This window comes from Capsicum annuum, chromosome 2 (assembly GCF_002878395.1).
Source record: "Capsicum annuum cultivar UCD-10X-F1 chromosome 2, UCD10Xv1.1, whole genome shotgun sequence".
Lineage (NCBI taxonomy): Eukaryota > Viridiplantae > Streptophyta > Magnoliopsida > Solanales > Solanaceae > Capsicum > Capsicum annuum.
This window is the reverse complement of record NC_061112.1, coordinates 153,991,763-154,008,110: the sequence shown is the minus strand read 5'-3', so window position 1 is coordinate 154,008,110 and position 16,348 is coordinate 153,991,763. Positions and strand designations below refer to the sequence as shown.

General features: G+C 33.6%; 1 protein-coding gene and 1 non-coding gene across 7 annotated transcripts; both read left to right on the top strand.

Moving 5' to 3' along the window:
• Window positions 1–2,342, top strand: LOC107861495. Its single transcript, XR_007052639.1, has 2 exons — window positions 1–72; window positions 1,960–2,342. It is a non-coding gene; the product is annotated as an uncharacterized LOC107861495 (transcript).
• Window positions 2,343–4,362: 2,020 nt separating this feature from the next.
• Window positions 4,363–12,153, top strand: LOC107860735 (glucose-6-phosphate 1-dehydrogenase, cytoplasmic isoform). Of its 6 annotated transcripts, none has more exons than XM_016706196.2 (16): window positions 4,363–4,723; window positions 5,328–5,566; window positions 5,859–5,944; window positions 6,333–6,384; window positions 6,462–6,648; window positions 7,294–7,451; window positions 7,536–7,604; window positions 8,265–8,323; window positions 8,964–9,000; window positions 9,519–9,590; window positions 9,910–10,057; window positions 10,212–10,307; window positions 11,048–11,118; window positions 11,427–11,542; window positions 11,663–11,708; window positions 11,793–12,153. In XM_016706196.2, exons 2-16 carry the CDS (start codon window positions 5,399–5,401, stop codon window positions 11,958–11,960), a joined length of 1,533 nt encoding a protein of 510 aa, XP_016561682.1. In that variant the 5' UTR covers window positions 4,363–4,723; window positions 5,328–5,398; the 3' UTR covers window positions 11,961–12,153. The 6 variants fall into 6 exon arrangements, with proteins under 6 accessions (XP_016561682.1, XP_016561685.1, XP_016561686.1 ...); XM_016706199.2 differs by having other exon boundaries at window positions 4,446–4,723; window positions 5,343–5,566; XM_016706200.2 differs by having other exon boundaries at window positions 4,717–4,831; window positions 5,343–5,566.
• Window positions 12,154–16,348: the final 4,195 nt, after the last annotated feature.

Here is a 16,348-nt window from a genome sequence, read left to right as displayed (position 1 = left end):
TTTTTTGAATTTTCCCTTGAGCTGGATTTATTCCTGGTGCTGTTGTCTATTTCTCTTATGATCTGCCCAAAGGTTAGTGAAAACTGTTAACTGTCTGACTCCAAAAGCTTACTATCTTTTGTTTTTGCTCCAAAACCTCTCAAGCTTTTGCTTTCATATTATGGCACCATCCAGTTGGCTTTTGTCAATGAAAACTTCGTACTTCATAAAGAAAAGAAAAGAGAACTGTAACTGTCTGAATCCTCTGCTCTTTCGTAACTTTATTCTTTGAAACCTTTGTTATATATTTGGGCATTGAACCTGCAATGACTTGCATACTTAATATACTTCAGTGGTGATTTAGTGATGTTGAATGTTTTAGGTGATCACTCTAAGAAAACTTTGCAACAGGGAGGTGCGAGGGGCTAAAGTACTTTTAGCTTAAGAGAATCTTTCGCCTTGACCTAATCATGATTGATACACTTCTACTTAGTCTTTGCGCTTTTAGGGGGAAGGTTTATATTCGTTAATCACTAACCTGCTCTGGCATATCTTTTCATCTCTGGAATCCTGAATCTCTTATTGATTGGGAGCTGTCAGCCATAATATTGGTACAAGCACACTGTTAATGTTGGTTTCGTCAATAATAGTTGTATTTATCCAAAAAAAAGTTTCTCCAACCCAACTCTGTAGATGCTCATGCTCTTTTTGCCTACTTAATTTACGATTTTATGTTGTCAGTTTCAAAAAAAAAAAATATTACGATTTTATGTTGTTTCTTATCTTATGGATGATTGGTTTCAAAAAAAAAAAAATTACGATTTTATGTTGTTTCTTATCTTATGGATGATTGGTAAAACATCCATGTGGGTATATGTATTAACCTCTGAATATACATAAGACACCAGAAATAGTTGATTTCCATTTGGAAATAGGAGGCTAGAGACTGATGTGTGCTCACATTCACTTGAAATCAAGTAACAAGCCTTTGAGAGTGCCAGCAAAAGAAATTCCTCCCAACAATCCTTGTTTGGTCATTGAGCTTGTCTTGGGCGTTTAGGCTTAGCATGCTTTCTTATTTCCAAAAAATTCCATACTCAATAAGCACATAGGTCGCTATGCTTGATCAAGCTACGTCTGAGAGGATGAACATGGTCTTTGAGCAGCTTCCCTTGTGTCTTTAGGCTTTTAGCATGATTCTTATTTGCGAAAATTTGTGTACACAATGAGCACATAAAGTCACTATGTTTGGGTTAAGCTACGTAAGCATTAAGTGCAAGTGCTCTTGATGGCAACAACAATTTTCCTTGAGGCTGAACTTTGTCTCTACCAAGAGGACAGTTCATAGAAGCCAAGCATTGGAGACTGGAGAGTGTCTAGGAATGTGAGGCGTGGCTTTACTATGACACTTCAATTAGATTCTTTTTCCGCATTATGGAGGATCTCATTCCGCCAAAATGGAGATTATTTTTTCTGGTTTTAGTGTACAGGAATAATGAAACAGGAGAAGTTTGTTGACTAGTAATAATGGTAGGTTGGAGTTGTTAGATGTAAATGGCTTAAGGTTGGGTGACAATTAAGGTTATTTTCTCTCTTTTTCTCCCTTCTGGGGTTGTGGGAGAATCAAAGGTTCTAGTGTAATTGGTATGCTTACTTTTCTCCAACATGTCTACTCCATGGAGAGGGAAAAAGTGGTTTTAAGTAAACTTAATTTTCTTTTTCCGTTTGTTCCTTTCTTATGATTCGTGGAATTGGCTACTACATATGTTCAGGGATTATTTCCGTGCAGATTCAATCATTCTTTATGAATATGTAATTTTAAAGGATATGCTCAAAGTACCCATGGTCCCATACCGTCATTATCCCATTAGATATCTACTGCTAGTGTTCTTCTGCTCTCTTCTTTTATTTAGGTATATATACCCCGGTTTTAATGAATCTTCTGCTAACTTTATTCGTTTTTTCTTTTCTTTTTTTCAGGTGATGATGGTGCTGCAGCCTCAGGATCCTATCTTCAAGAAGAGGTCTTCTCTTTGCAAGGACTGGATACTATGATTGAGATGAATCTCCAGCACGCAACCCCCCTGCTTCCGTACAAGATCAAAAGCCTGCTGCTGATAAGAAGAAAATTAAGCCAAAGTGGTTGAAACTGTGATATGATTGATCTTAGGGTTATACTTTACTCTAATAAAGTGTTATCTGTAATCCTTTGTTCTGTAATCAGTTGTCACTAGAAGCTAAAGCATATGTGCATGGTCTCGTTACTTCAAATGGATGGTCACTTTCTGGAGTAGTATGCCAAAGAGGAGGTTGAAACTTGGAAATATGTTCAAACATATTGATTGAAAATGAACTTAAGTGTGTCTTGTCGTGCTCTGTTTAGCATTTTGTCTTGCTTTGTTCATTCCTTTTGCAAACTACTTTGTGTTGTTTTTATTTGTACCGAGGGTCTATAAGAAACAATCTCTCTACTTTGTATGGGTAAGGTTACACACTATCCTCTCCGGACTCCATTAGTGGAATTCTAAGCTGTTCAGACTCTTCAAAAATGTCTTTGGTGGGTGTATGTCAAATTCTCCAAAAAAAAAAAAAATGTATTTTTGAAGGATCTGATACTGGTGCATCAACTTTTTTGGGAAAGTCGTAGCAATTTAGGTGGAATTGGAGTGGGTATGTAATTGTTGTTGTATCTGTCGATAGCCAATTTAAGGACTTAGTTTCAAAAGTCAAGGGGTCTCCCCTTTGTTGACAATTTCTAATAAAATGAAAATTTCCACAATCTAAATAGCATATGAAAAGAATTCTATAGCGCCTCTCTGGGTCAAAAATAAGCAGCCTCTATCATGCTCAATATAGGAATTCAATATTTATTCGGAGAACTAGACATTGAAGGGCCCATACTATCACGGATCCAATATATATTATTTTTTAATCTTAATTTATGTTATAAAAATATAATTTAGATAATTAATTATTAAAATAATTTTAATTTTTAATTATTGTGATTTATAATACTATTTCTTCTATTTTAATTTAAGTGACACTGATATAATTTCAAAAGTTAACTTATGTGATAGTAATATAATTTCGATAGTCAATCAAATATTTTATGTTGACATATGATTTTATGTCTATTTTATGAAATATTATTAATTTTCTAATGCGATCGTAATAATTAATTAGGGGTGATATAATAAAATCACGATTGAAGCAGCGAAGAACTCGTGTCTTAAATGACTTATAATAACTAGTTAGAAGTGATATAATAAAATTACTTTAAAAAATACTTGTGAAAAAAACATAAATAGGCATCATAGAAGACATCAAGTTAATTTAAAAAATCAAAAATTAATTTATTATTTTTTATCAATTTTATATATTTATTAAATATTATAATTTTTTAATATTTAAATAATCTATAGTAATTAATTTGGAGTAATATAATCAAATTACGATTGAAGCAGATGAAGCAGGCATGTCGATTATTTTATATTTTTATTTAATATTACAAATTATTAAATACTTAAATAACTTATAGTAATTAATTAGGGATAAATAGTAAAATTACGATTGAAGTAGCACATGCAGGCATGTCGAAGACGTGCCTGCTTATTGACACTTATTATATATAAGTAATACTTAAATAACCTATAGTAATTAATTTGGGGTAGTATAATCAAATTACGATTGAAGCAGCTGAAGCGGGCAACACAAGTAAACGTGTCGATTATTTTATATTTTATATTTTTATTTAATATTAAAAAATTTTAAATACTTAAATGACTTATAGTAATTAATTATAGATAATATAGTAAAATTACGATTGAAGTAGCCGAAGCAAGCAGCACAAGCAGGTATGTCGAAGACGTGCCTGCTTATTGACACTTATTATAAATAGTAATACAATCAAATCAAAACAAAATCTTTTCAAATCTCCCCAATTATTTTATTGTTGGCGCTATATAATTCAGGCTACAGACAAACTGATGACCTACCAGTGATATCAGTTTATGATAGGAGTAAATTTTCAATTACATAAATATTAAAAATATATGTTTTTGAATCGTCTTTGCTTGAGTTCAGGCTATATTGAAAACAACTTTTTCTACGTCAAGTTTATTTATCTCCGCAATATGATATACTTAAAATCTGTCAAACAAAATGGAATAATGTAGCGCTGAATAATTGATCTCTGGCCATTCAACATTTTTTTAAAAAAAATATTTATTAAAAATTTATTTTATCAAATTAATTCTATTAATTATACTTTAAAAATATAAATTTAAGTATAGCCATTTTATTTGGATAGTATTGAGAGGTCATAATAAACTAACTATTTATTTTTTGTAATAAAGGGAGTAGTTAATTTTTTTAATTATATCTAATTAAAGTCATAAACGAGTCTAGAGTGGTGTTCTACTATTCTCATTAAAATATCTAATTTTCTAAACCTTTTCTTTTGAATCTTGGAAGGACTACCCACTCTTGACTCTCTCCTGTCTCCATTACCATTAAATTACAGAACCATAAAATGCTTAACTAATTGACACGTTTACTAATAATACGTTGATCACAACAATTAATTACTATATTTACTTTTTCTAATTATAGATTAACAATGTGAAAATATGTATGTGAAATGAAAAATGGCGTTAAAAGTGGTTGGTCGGAATTAGGAATATTGAAAGACGTCAAATACTACGGCGGCTCTCCAGAATTTCGTATATGCAAGTCAAACAAAGTGGTAGGTAAAGGGCATATCGATAATTTTATTCTTAAATCTGCAAAAATCCTACTAATCTCCGAAAAATCTTTTTGCTTTTGTGTAGTTTTTATCTTACAATTTCTTCAGGTGTTGATTTCTGTTTACTGTTTTCTTTCCTTTTCAGTACCTAAAAGTTGGTAACTTGTGGTCATCTGTTAGTTCATTGGTTGCTTAGTTTTGGTTTAAAGTTTGCTATCTAATATTCTGGATCTTCCGTACATTATTGCCTGCTAATTCAGGTTTAGTTATATGCTTATGTTGTCGTTAACTATTTTGGATCGTCTGCTTTTTCTTTGTGAATATTAGTAGTCTAAGTTAGTAAAGTTGATTACTTTATGCAGCCTTTTCAAATCTTGAGAACTTCCCAGTTTTTAGAATCTTTTGTATTAGTGATTGAATGAATTACTTTATGCAGCCTTTGTAAATCTTGTTAACATCCCATTATTCAGAATCTTTTGTATTAGTGATTGAATGAATGCTATTGATTTCCCAATTTTCAGAATCTTTTATGTTAGTGATGGAATGGATACTGTTGTTTTAATCACCATTCTCAGTGTTTGATTGACTGATTATTGATTTATAGAGTATAACTCACTAGGTTGAAGGGATCATACTTGGCTGAATTGAGGTTGAGTTGGTTGTGGGGGCTTGAAGATGGCAGCATCATGGTGCATTGAGAAAAGGGGTTCTATAAGGAAGGATTCTTTTAGAGATAATGATAATATACCTGAAACTGGGTGTCTTTCTATTATTGTTCTTGGTGCTTCTGGTGATCTTGCCAAGAAGAAAACTTTTCCTGCACTCTACAACCTCTACCGGCAGGTGCAGTTCACGTCTCATTACTTTTGATCCTTACAAGGTTGACATTTTGTTTTTTGTTTTTCGGTAATCTGATCCCCCCCCCGCCCCCCACCACTCCCACACTCCATACTCCTCCCCCCCCCCCCCCCCCCCCCCCCCCCAAATTTCCTGCATATCTCATGTCAAAACTCTATGTATAGCCTAATCATAGAAAAGATCTAACTAATCATATCCAGTTATACTACTAGTTAAACAGTTTATGGAGCTCATTTGGACAATGTGCTAACTTTGGCATTGGGCTGGGCATTCTCAGGGATTTCTGCAATCCAATGAAGTTCACATTTTTGGCTATGCAAGGACCAAAATTTCTGACGACGAATTGAGAAGTCGTATCCGTGGGTGAGTGTGATGTCTGTTGCATTTTCCAGTCTCTATTTCACGATAAAAGTATTTTATGGTTGACTTTGTCTTTATTTATGTCAATACTCTTCATATACTTTTTGTCTTGGTCTCGTCTATTATGGGATAATGAGGATATACCACAGCTTTGATTATTTTTTCTGAAAAATAGGAAGTGTTTTCAAGATCATCTATTCTTCTTTAGGATTGTTCTTGCCACCATGTGCCCCGTACACTCCCCTCAAAAAGAATGATCTTTTTGTTGTACTTCAGCTGCGTTCTGATTACAGTATTATTCTATTTTGTATATTTTCACTTTACTGCAGTACACTTATCTTGCAAATCTCGGGGAGCGGGACTGGGGCTTAATGACCTTTTCTGATTGCAGATATCTCTCTCAGGAGAAAGAAAATCACGAAGTATCAGAGTTTCTGCAACTGGTGAGTGAAAAGATTGTTTATATTCTCTTCATTGTTAAACTGATGTTCTATTTGCTCACTCGCTATCGCTCTTTCAGATTAAATACGTCAGTGGCTCTTATGATTCTGGGGAGGGCTTTACTGCACTGGACAAGGCGATATCTGAGCATGAAATCTCAAAAAATAGCACAGAAGGATCATCCAGAAGACTCTTCTACTTTGCTCTTCCACCATCAGTATATCCCTCAGTTTGCAGAATGATAAAAAGTTATTGTATGAACAAATGTATGTATTCTTCTCATAATGGGTTCAACTTGACTGATTACTAATGCAATCCTCATTCTTTAGGTCTTTCATTAGTAGTCTTCAGAAAACAACATTAAACATTTCTGCATGGTTATAGATGGTACTATCCTAATGTGAATAAAAATTATGAATACATGATACTGTTTCCTTACCTTCCTTTCTTGACGTTGTTGCTTTTTTAAAGAAAAATTGTTCGTTTTTAGCTTGAAAATTGTCATAAAAAATTAATGATAGTTATTACATTCTTTAAACAGGAAGATCAAATTTAGTATTTTTGTAGAAGTAAAATGGAATGTATAAACTTGACTTGTCCAAGAAAAGAAAAATCTCCTTTTCAGCGAACAATCAATTCTTTTTTGGTGCAAATTGGTAAAACATTGTGTTAAGTTTTCATTAGCTTGTAATTTTTGCAGTCTACTGCTTGGATGTTCTGTTGAACTCTTTCATTCTGATTTTAATTTGAAAAAAAAAGAATTGCCAGCTAACTGTATGACTTACGTAAGATGTCCTCAACTCATGGTACTTGGTTACATTGCACGCGAATAAGTAGCTGTTTCTATTTTTGCTTGCAATGCTTTTGTAAACTCAACAGAAATTGTTAAAGATTTTCTTGCACTATTTCAGCTGATCTTGGTGGTTGGACTCGCATTGTTGTTGAGAAGCCCTTTGGCAAGGATTTAGCTTCAGCTGAGCAACTAAGTTCCCAAATAGGAGAACTATTTGAGGAACCCCAAATTTACCGCATTGACCATTATTTGGGGAAGGAGTTGGTTCAGAATTTGGTACTTTCCAAAACATGCTATTTTGTTGAGTATAAGTTCAAATGAAACGTGCCTTTATCTCATATTTTATGAAAACTACTGCAGTTGGTGCTGCGTTTTGCAAATCGCTTCTTTTTGCCTCTCTGGAATCGTGACAACATTGATAATATACAGGTATATTTCTCCTTCTAAGATACATGTGTACAATACTAATTTCTTGTAATATAACCTATAAAGAAAATTAACGGACTGGGAGAATCTTCCACCTTTAAGGTTATAGCATCAGTACTTGAACGCTTACTCTTACTACTCTTCTCATCCGTATCATATTTGAAACTGTAACAAATTTAAAAAAGTTAGGTACTCACATCACACTGATAATGAAAAGAAGAAAGGTAGATGTGCCTACAGGGCAGGAGACGAGGGCTTCACTTGAGTACATAAGGAGATACGTCTGCACCACTTAAATTGTCAGCTTTGCTTACCTTGTTACTCAAGGATCAGATTCTTGAATTACCTCTTGTTACACGTCTCTCGCAAATCATAATGAGGGAATGATCTGTTATTTAGAGTGAATGCCTTACCTGGGGGTTTAGTTGTTTTATTACTATCTGGTGTATGGAGAAGAACCACATGATGAGCCTATATGATGGCTGAGATCATGAAGCGAAATCTCGGTTGTCAATATTAGATCAATATTTAGATATCACATCAGCTAACTTACCCCATTAGTTTCCTTTTGTCCTTTCTGTTTCTCGTTCCATATTTTGTAGAGTATTTTAGTTTTGATGTCTGTTGCCTCCAAATGATCACCTTTTTTCTCCACTTTTGCAGATTGTGTTTAGAGAGGACTTTGGAACTGAAGGTCGCGGTGGATATTTTGATGAATATGGGTATGCCTTTGTCTCCTAGATGTGGTTGAGAACTTCTGTTATTTTCTCTGTGCACCTTCTCTTATTGTTGGATTTTGAAGATACTCTCATCCCCAATGTAATTCTTTGAAATATAATAACATTGAGTGCTACGTGATTGATGAATAGAGTAGTTGTCGATTGTCTATGAGTTCAGGTTAGAGAGTAGAGTGACCTGCTAGAGGCAGAAAGAGAGTGGAAATTCCACCATAATATGTCTTATGAGGAACGGGTCGTGTCATGACATGGGTTACGGAGATATTCTACTATTTGTTCTTTTGGAGGGTTTTGAGGTTGAACAACAAAGCCAGCTAAAAGCTACTTGGGTACAGACTAGGTCACAGGTTCCTCTGGTTCTTGGCAGGTTTGCTGATATTTGATGCCATTTGGAAAGTGATTCCGTAATATCAGCAAGAAGGCACATCCAAATTCCAGTTAATATGGCTATTCCTTTTTTTTTTTCCTTGAAACAATGGCTTCTGCTCCCTAACTTGAAGGATCATTTATAGCCTTAGCAGATGTATCTAAATGAATCCTATAAATTTTCCTTCTCTGTGCTTCAATAAGCTGCATTTTGAAACTTTTTGTAATAATTAATCTTACCCTTTCATTCATTTTGCAGGATTATACGTGACATTATTCAGAACCATCTATTGCAGGTGACCCATAATTATTCTCTTTAAGTGCTACAGTATATTTTTATTTTGTACTCCTATAAGTTTAACTGGAAGTACATGGTCCGTAAGGGTTCATATAACCGACTCCAAACTTGTTGGAATTGGGGCGTAGTAGTTGTTTTTGAATCATCATATCAATACCTTTGTTTGTTAGAAACATGAATTATGGGGTTTACGCAGGTAATGTATTTCACAGGTTCTCTCCTGGAAGTACATTACAAGAAGCCAGTTCCTGACTATGTCTCAGGATTGTGGTAAAACCAATGCATTGATTCAGATCTGGAAAATCCATCAACATACTTTTGATAGATGCATTTATTTCCTTGCGTGGGCTTGTTCTTGTATTAATTCAAAACATCAGGGGTCTGGTGGGGTGGAATACATTACCTCACCCATTCTTTCCTGCTATTCTTAGTTTCATTTGCTCTGATTGAACAGTTGAACTCTCCACTATGCTTGGGTACATTAATTCTTACCATTAGTGACCTTCCCAACTGCAGGTCCTTTGCCTTGTCGCGATGGAGAAGCCTGTTTCGCTGAAGCCTGAACATATTCGGGATGAAAAAGTTAAGGTATGTATCAGGCCAACACTGCAGCAAAATCAGTGTGGTTGATTGCTTCTTTGTAAGATAAATAAGATAAGACAAATCACTGTGACTACTCTTTGCTCTTTCTTTTTTCCATCTGAGTATTAGTTAGCTGAATCCAAGGTCTACCACGAATTAAAAATGACTGACGGGAAAAACAATATTCCATTTCCACAGAATTGTGCTTGTCTCGCTTATTTGTTTTATTATCCACTTAGGAATTAAGACAAGTGACTTGAAGAACCAATACTCCATTTTCACATAATTGTGCTTGTTTCACTTATTTGTTTTATTATCCACACAGGTCCTTCAATCAATGCTTCCAATTAAAGATGAAGAGGTTGTTCTTGGACAATATGAAGGCTATAAGGATGACCCAACAGTTCCTGACAACTCAAACACTCCTACTTTTGCAACTATGGTTTTACGCATACACAATGAAAGATGGGAAGGTTAGAAAAGAATTTCACAAGTTTAAAACTAGTATTTTAATGTTTGATCTCAGCCATAGACTGCTGTTTTATCTGTTGTTTCAGAGATGTACTCTGGCTGCTCATCTTATCTCTATCTTGGCTATCTTATGTATATGTGGCTTACCTGCTGCAGGTGTGCCCTTTATAATGAAGGCCGGAAAAGCACTAAATTCAAGAAAAGCAGAAATAAGAGTGCAGTTTAAGGATGTTCCTGGTGATATATTTAAATGTATGTGTCAGGATCTCTCTAAGGATAATAATATCATTTTTGTCCTACTTCTTGACATTTTCTAGATGTTTGATTGTTAGCTCATGTTACATAGACTGGAAAATTTCATCACCTATACTACCAAATTGCATCTCCATTAGCATGCATCAATTTACTTGAGCCAGAAAAAAACCTACTTCTGGTTGATACGAGGAGGGTATCTCAAGAAGTGATGCAACTTGGGTTATTTTTCTTCTTTTCAGATATGAAATCGCTTGCCCTTTGATTTCATTTGAGAATGTTATTTGATTATTGTAAGTAGTTGAAACTTGAAATATGAACCCTCTTCATTGACAATATATATACATTAACATCAGAGCGCTTCTCTACTTGAAAGTTAGCTCCTTCCAGTATTTCTGTAAAGAGAGATTATCTGTTAAAAAGAAATTTCTATGAAGAGCTGGAGCTTTGGGTTAGTTATCAAGGAGGGTGCAAAGATAATAGTATCACAAGCTCGGGATAGAACTTTGATGTTCATAGGTTAAATCATGATTGCTGCTTCTGATTCTTCTAATTGAAGTTCAGCGTTGCTAGATAATTTAATACCATATTGCATTCTTGGTTTTCTGTCAACTCTTTATGCTTTACATGAAAATTCACCCACTTGGTCATCTACTTGTTCCCTTTGTGACTTTATTGCTGAGTATCAGATATTCAGTCAAGTTCAATGATGGTAAATACCTTTGTGACATATTAAGCAGGTCAAAAGCAGGGTAGAAACGAGTTTGTCATACGCCTCCAGCCTTCAGAAGCCATGTACATGAAGCTTACGGTAAGAATAATTCCCTGCGCTAGTTGTACTGTTCAAGCTACTAGTTTGGTTGTTCATCAAATAGTTTCTGAGCTGTAATGTGCAGGAAGTGTTCAAATTACAATTTACCCACTAGACATTTTCGAATCGAACTTACGATATACTGCACTTATTTATCCCTATCGAATTCTCTGCTTCAGATAATTCTAGGACTTAATTCTCATGCGTATTAACATGTAAGAGGTATTGAGAGAGCGAGAGAGAGAGGAGAAAACGAACCTCTTCTGTTTGTGCTCCTTGGTGATGCATTTTTTGTTTCTATAATGCAGGTCAAGCAGCCTGGACTTGAAATGTCAGCCGTTCAAAGTGAATTAGACCTGTCGTATAGGCAGCGTTACCAAGGGGTTGTCATTCCAGAGGCTTATGAACGTCTGATTCTCGACACGTATGGTTCTCAGCCTTTGTGCATATTGCTTTAGTTTTGACTGTTTGGTTCTTGCATTAAGCAGACTAGAAGATAACAACATCATATCTGGATTAATAATGTTCTCTTATTTTTTCACAGAATAAGAGGGGATCAACAGCATTTTGTGCGCAGAGATGAGCTCAAGGTAGGCAGTGCATTTTCTTTTTTGGTACATATGCTGGTGTTACATAAACGCGGTTGGTGATAACCCTTACTCTGTTAAATATAGGCGGCTTGGGAGATTTTTACCCCTCTTTTGCATAGAATTGACAATGGAGAGATGAAGCCAATTCCATACAAGCCAGGCAGCAGAGGCCCTGCTGAAGCAGATGAGTTGTTGCAAAATGCCGGCTACGTTCAAACTCATGGCTATATATGGATCCCTCCCACTCTATAAATTTGCAGAAGTATTGCAGATTACGTCCTATTATCCCTCTATAGATGAGTGTTACTTTGTCTTTACCATGTATTATCTGCAAACTCACTGAGAAGTAACAAATAATCGGTGTATCACAAATATATGCTTGCATGTAATAATGTCATCTTCTTTTAAAGCTAATATATGGGTGTGCCTGAGTATCCCTTTGGTTTCTCTGAGAGTGAATAACCCCCCCCCCCCCCCCCCCAACCCCCGGCCAGCCAAAAAAAGGACTGATCCAAGGATTCACTTAACTGACTTCAACTAATTTGGTCCGGTAGGACTGTGATAGTCGTGCTTGTTATACTTCCACCGTTCACTTTTACTATTTGAAATCAAATTGCATTGATTGCTCAGCATTTTAAGATTCATAGTAATATAAGAAGAATTGTAATTTATAACATCTTTCATATAGTTTTCAAACATCTGAATTAAAATTTAAAACTTAAAATATTGATTGATCTACGGGTTCTTTACGTGACAGAGAGATTTTTTCTAGTCGGTATACATAAATTATACGTGACTATACACATGAATTATACACATACTATATGTCTGCCGGCTATTTTTAGTTTACTAAGTTAGGCGGATGGCAAGACGTGACAAGTAAAAATGAATTGAGGCAATAGTTTGAAGAGTGAATATAGTGCGTAAACATTAGTATTTCATAATCAGCAGCATCCTGTCACCTTTTCAACTCTCTGAAGTCTAAAGACAGTGACAATTAGGCTAACGATCTAAGAGACGTGAGGAATCCATACTTGTTTTCAAGACCATTTATTAGTTTCCCTTCTTTTCTTGTTTGACTGTTATTCCAATTCCTTTTTCTCCCAAAAAAGTAGTTTTCTGAACTACTCCATTAAGAAAGCAAGTATTGTGATTCGTCAGTGAGTGAGTGGTAGAATTTTCAAGGAAAGAACACCTTGGAAGCCAAGTTATTACCCCACCATATCACAAGTCTAGAGAATGAATATTCCATTCTTCTTCTTTATTATTATTATTATTATTATTATTATTATTGTTCTTTTAGGATAACTTTCATCTTCCTCTTACCATAGATTCCCTGTACATCAAAAACGAAATAGTAATTCGACGCACTAAAGTTTTCGTTATGCATAGAATTTGGGAAAGAGCCAGACGACAAGTGTATATTGTACACAATCTTAATTTGTATTTCTGTTAGAAGCTGTTTCCACGGCTTGAACCCATGTGACCAACAACTTTACCAGTTACTCCCCCGGCATCAAAAGCAAAAAAAAAAAAACAGGGTTTCTTTCATGAATCAAATGACTCATCAATACCGTCCAATACAACAAGCCAGTAACTTGAAATTGTTTTGGTCTATTTCTCTTATATTTTATCTTTTTGTAGCGTGTCAATTGTCCAATAATTTGCCTTGTCAACAAAAAAGGTCTTATAATTAAATTGGTATGTGAATTACATAGGGGTCTGATAATGACGAATATTAACGACAATTAGTGTAAGATTACCAACTAAATTGTTAATGCCAATTGCCAATGTCTTTGAGAAGAAATAATTATCATATTGGTCCCCTGTAACATATAGATATATTTAGGCAAAGAGATGCCAAGTTTAAGGTACTAATAAGAGCATACAAATTTTTTGAAATGGATGAGAAAGCGACTAAATAGAAATTTTAGACAGAAAAGTGACTAAGACATGTTTGGATTTTTCCTTAGCTGTATTAAAGAACTTGGTGTAGAAAAATAGCCTTTTATAATGATAAAATATAAATCATGTGATTTCATACTAATCAACTATTCAATTTTTGAAGTATCTTTTTTTCAAGTTCAATTCCAAATACTCACTTGTACAACTTTACTAGCCTCAACATTAAATCGGTCTCACCAATCTGGATTATGGTACAATGGATGGGGCTGCTCCACCCTTAATTAGAGTTCGAGGGCTACCTAATTATTAAATCGTCCTCACAACCAAAATAACTAAAATTATGTTTCTCCAGGAACTCATAATTGTGAAAAACTTTGAATTATGCATGAGGCGAAAATTCAATATTACCTGAGAATGGAAAAAATTTCTTGAACATTAGATTAGTTATAGGAGTGACTAAAATAATTCATAAAAATATGATCGGTCCAACTCAATAAAACTTAAGCGGGTCACTACTTTATGTATAAGGCGATATTGCAGTATTTATGCAAACGTGAAAACCATTTCTTGAACTATGTAGTTACTTTCAAAGAAAATTATTACACTTACGAATCAAATATATTTGCACACCTAGTTCATATGTTAATATTCCTACTAGTACTACGTTAGGCTCTAATTGATGGTCTGTAAATATTGCACAAAGTGCAGATACTATGGTGGCGGTGTTACCAAACTTCTCTCTGTAGGTTTTTTGTTATGAAGTTAATATAAGTATCCTATTTACCAAAATATATATATATATATATATATATATTTGTACACACAGATACTATATTTTTTAAATTTGTGGAGAGAAAAATTTGCACACATTAATGACTATAGTATAATGAACTGTTGAACTACATCGTGATTAAAAAGAAAAAAAAAACATACACACATAGTTGATTATTGTTGTTGTTTTCACTTACGATTAAGTTCGTATCAAGTTTGATGTATTCTTCGAATTAATATTCCGACTTACAATTAAAAGTTGGCTGAAAATGTTAATTTTGAGCTCACTAAAAAAAATCACGGATATCACGTACAGTTCAATTTTATTTTTATATTAAAATAATTAAATATTTTATAAATTTGAATTACATATCAAAGTTTTACATATCCAAGTAAAAAACACCATTCTAAATCCAAAATAATAGCCCGATTTGTAACATAATAATATGAAGGTAAATGATGCACAATAAGGATATATTAAGGATGTCGCGTAAATAAGCTTTTAATTTCTATAAAAGTAATTCATTGGTATTTATCATGATTTTCTATATATGTTATGTATAGTGTAATATTTTTAACTAAAAATTACACAAATACACAACTTATCTTTTCAATATTACAAAAAATCTCAACTCCCTAAATATATTACAAAAATCCCACATATACATAGCATCGGCTATGTTATGTATATTAATAGGGAGAGGGAGTAAAAAATTAAAAAAGTGAGAGAAAGTGTAATTACTTTTAAAAAATTGGTATTTATGTTATTTATATTTTTTTAAACGTAAAACTTCTAACTTCACATTATACTCTTTTTTTTTTCATTTCATAGTATGTGGCACCTTAATAACTTCTTTTATTTATCAAAATGATAGAGTAAATTAAAACATTTATTCTTGGTATAGGGGTAAAATAAAGAGAAGGGAGTAATATTATAATTTATAATGAGAAAACTTAGTTTAAATTAGTAAGATGTTATCCATGTATTTTCAAATAATATCTTGAATATCATTGTAAATTTTATTTGTTGGTAAAGGAATTTGTTGCATTACAATCAAAATTTTAAAATATTTCTATTGTAAATACGTAAAATGTAGTCATTCTGCCTTTAAGATTTTGTATCTTTTAAATAATTTTAAACAAAAAAAGTCATTAAAATAAATATAATATATTAAAAGTTGGAAAAGGCTTAGTATTTGCAACAAATTTTACAGTGATGAATAATAAATTACAATCACAAATCAAACATGAAGAAAACAAGAACATTTTATTAATAACGAATATGGGTACAATTCTGTTCCTCCCTTGATTGATCTCTCATGATTTTCTCCATAATTCGAGGGTCGTAGCGTATTTCTAGAACATAGGAATATGGATCTCCATAATTCGAGGGCTGTAACGTATTTCTCGAATATAGGAATACGGATCTTCTTGATGTATTTGATTATCAAGAAAGAGGATTTTGATCAATGAATATTTCGAATTTTTGAGATATTCAAGATGCCTCTTTAAGGGAATATTTGTCTCTTTAGATAGGCATAATTCAGGGTTTATGGTAAATTAGACTCTAAGAACTCTAACAAAATTTGGATTCTTTTTGTAGAGTCCCACAAATTTTAGACAAATGCCCCTGCTTCAAGGCTTGTCGAAGTGTACTTGATGACGAGTCTTGAAGTACCCATAGAGCTTCCATCTTGGCTGCAGATTTGATGCGGCTACAAATTTACACATATGATTTATGATTTATGGGAGAAGAGATGAAGGACAGATTTGGTCCCATTGGACGTGTCAATTTGTTTGCAACAAATTTTACAATGATGAATAATAAATTAAAATCACAAATAAAACATGAAGAAACAAGAACATTTTATTAATAACGAATATCCCTCATGATTTTCTTCATAATTCGAGGCTCGTAGCGTATTTCTCGAACATAGGAATATGGATCTTCATAATTCGAGGGA

Coding starts and splice junctions, on each gene's coding strand:
- LOC107860735 (XM_016706196.2), top strand. CDS start 5,399: ATGGCAGCATCATGGTGCATTGAGAAAAGGGGTTCTATAAGGAAGGAT. Junction 6,385..6,461: donor TATCAGAGTTTCTGCAACTG/GTGAGTGAAAAG, acceptor TCGCTCTTTCAG/ATTAAATACGTCAGTGGCTC. Junction 11,709..11,792: donor TGCGCAGAGATGAGCTCAAG/GTAGGCAGTGCA, acceptor TGTTAAATATAG/GCGGCTTGGGAGATTTTTAC.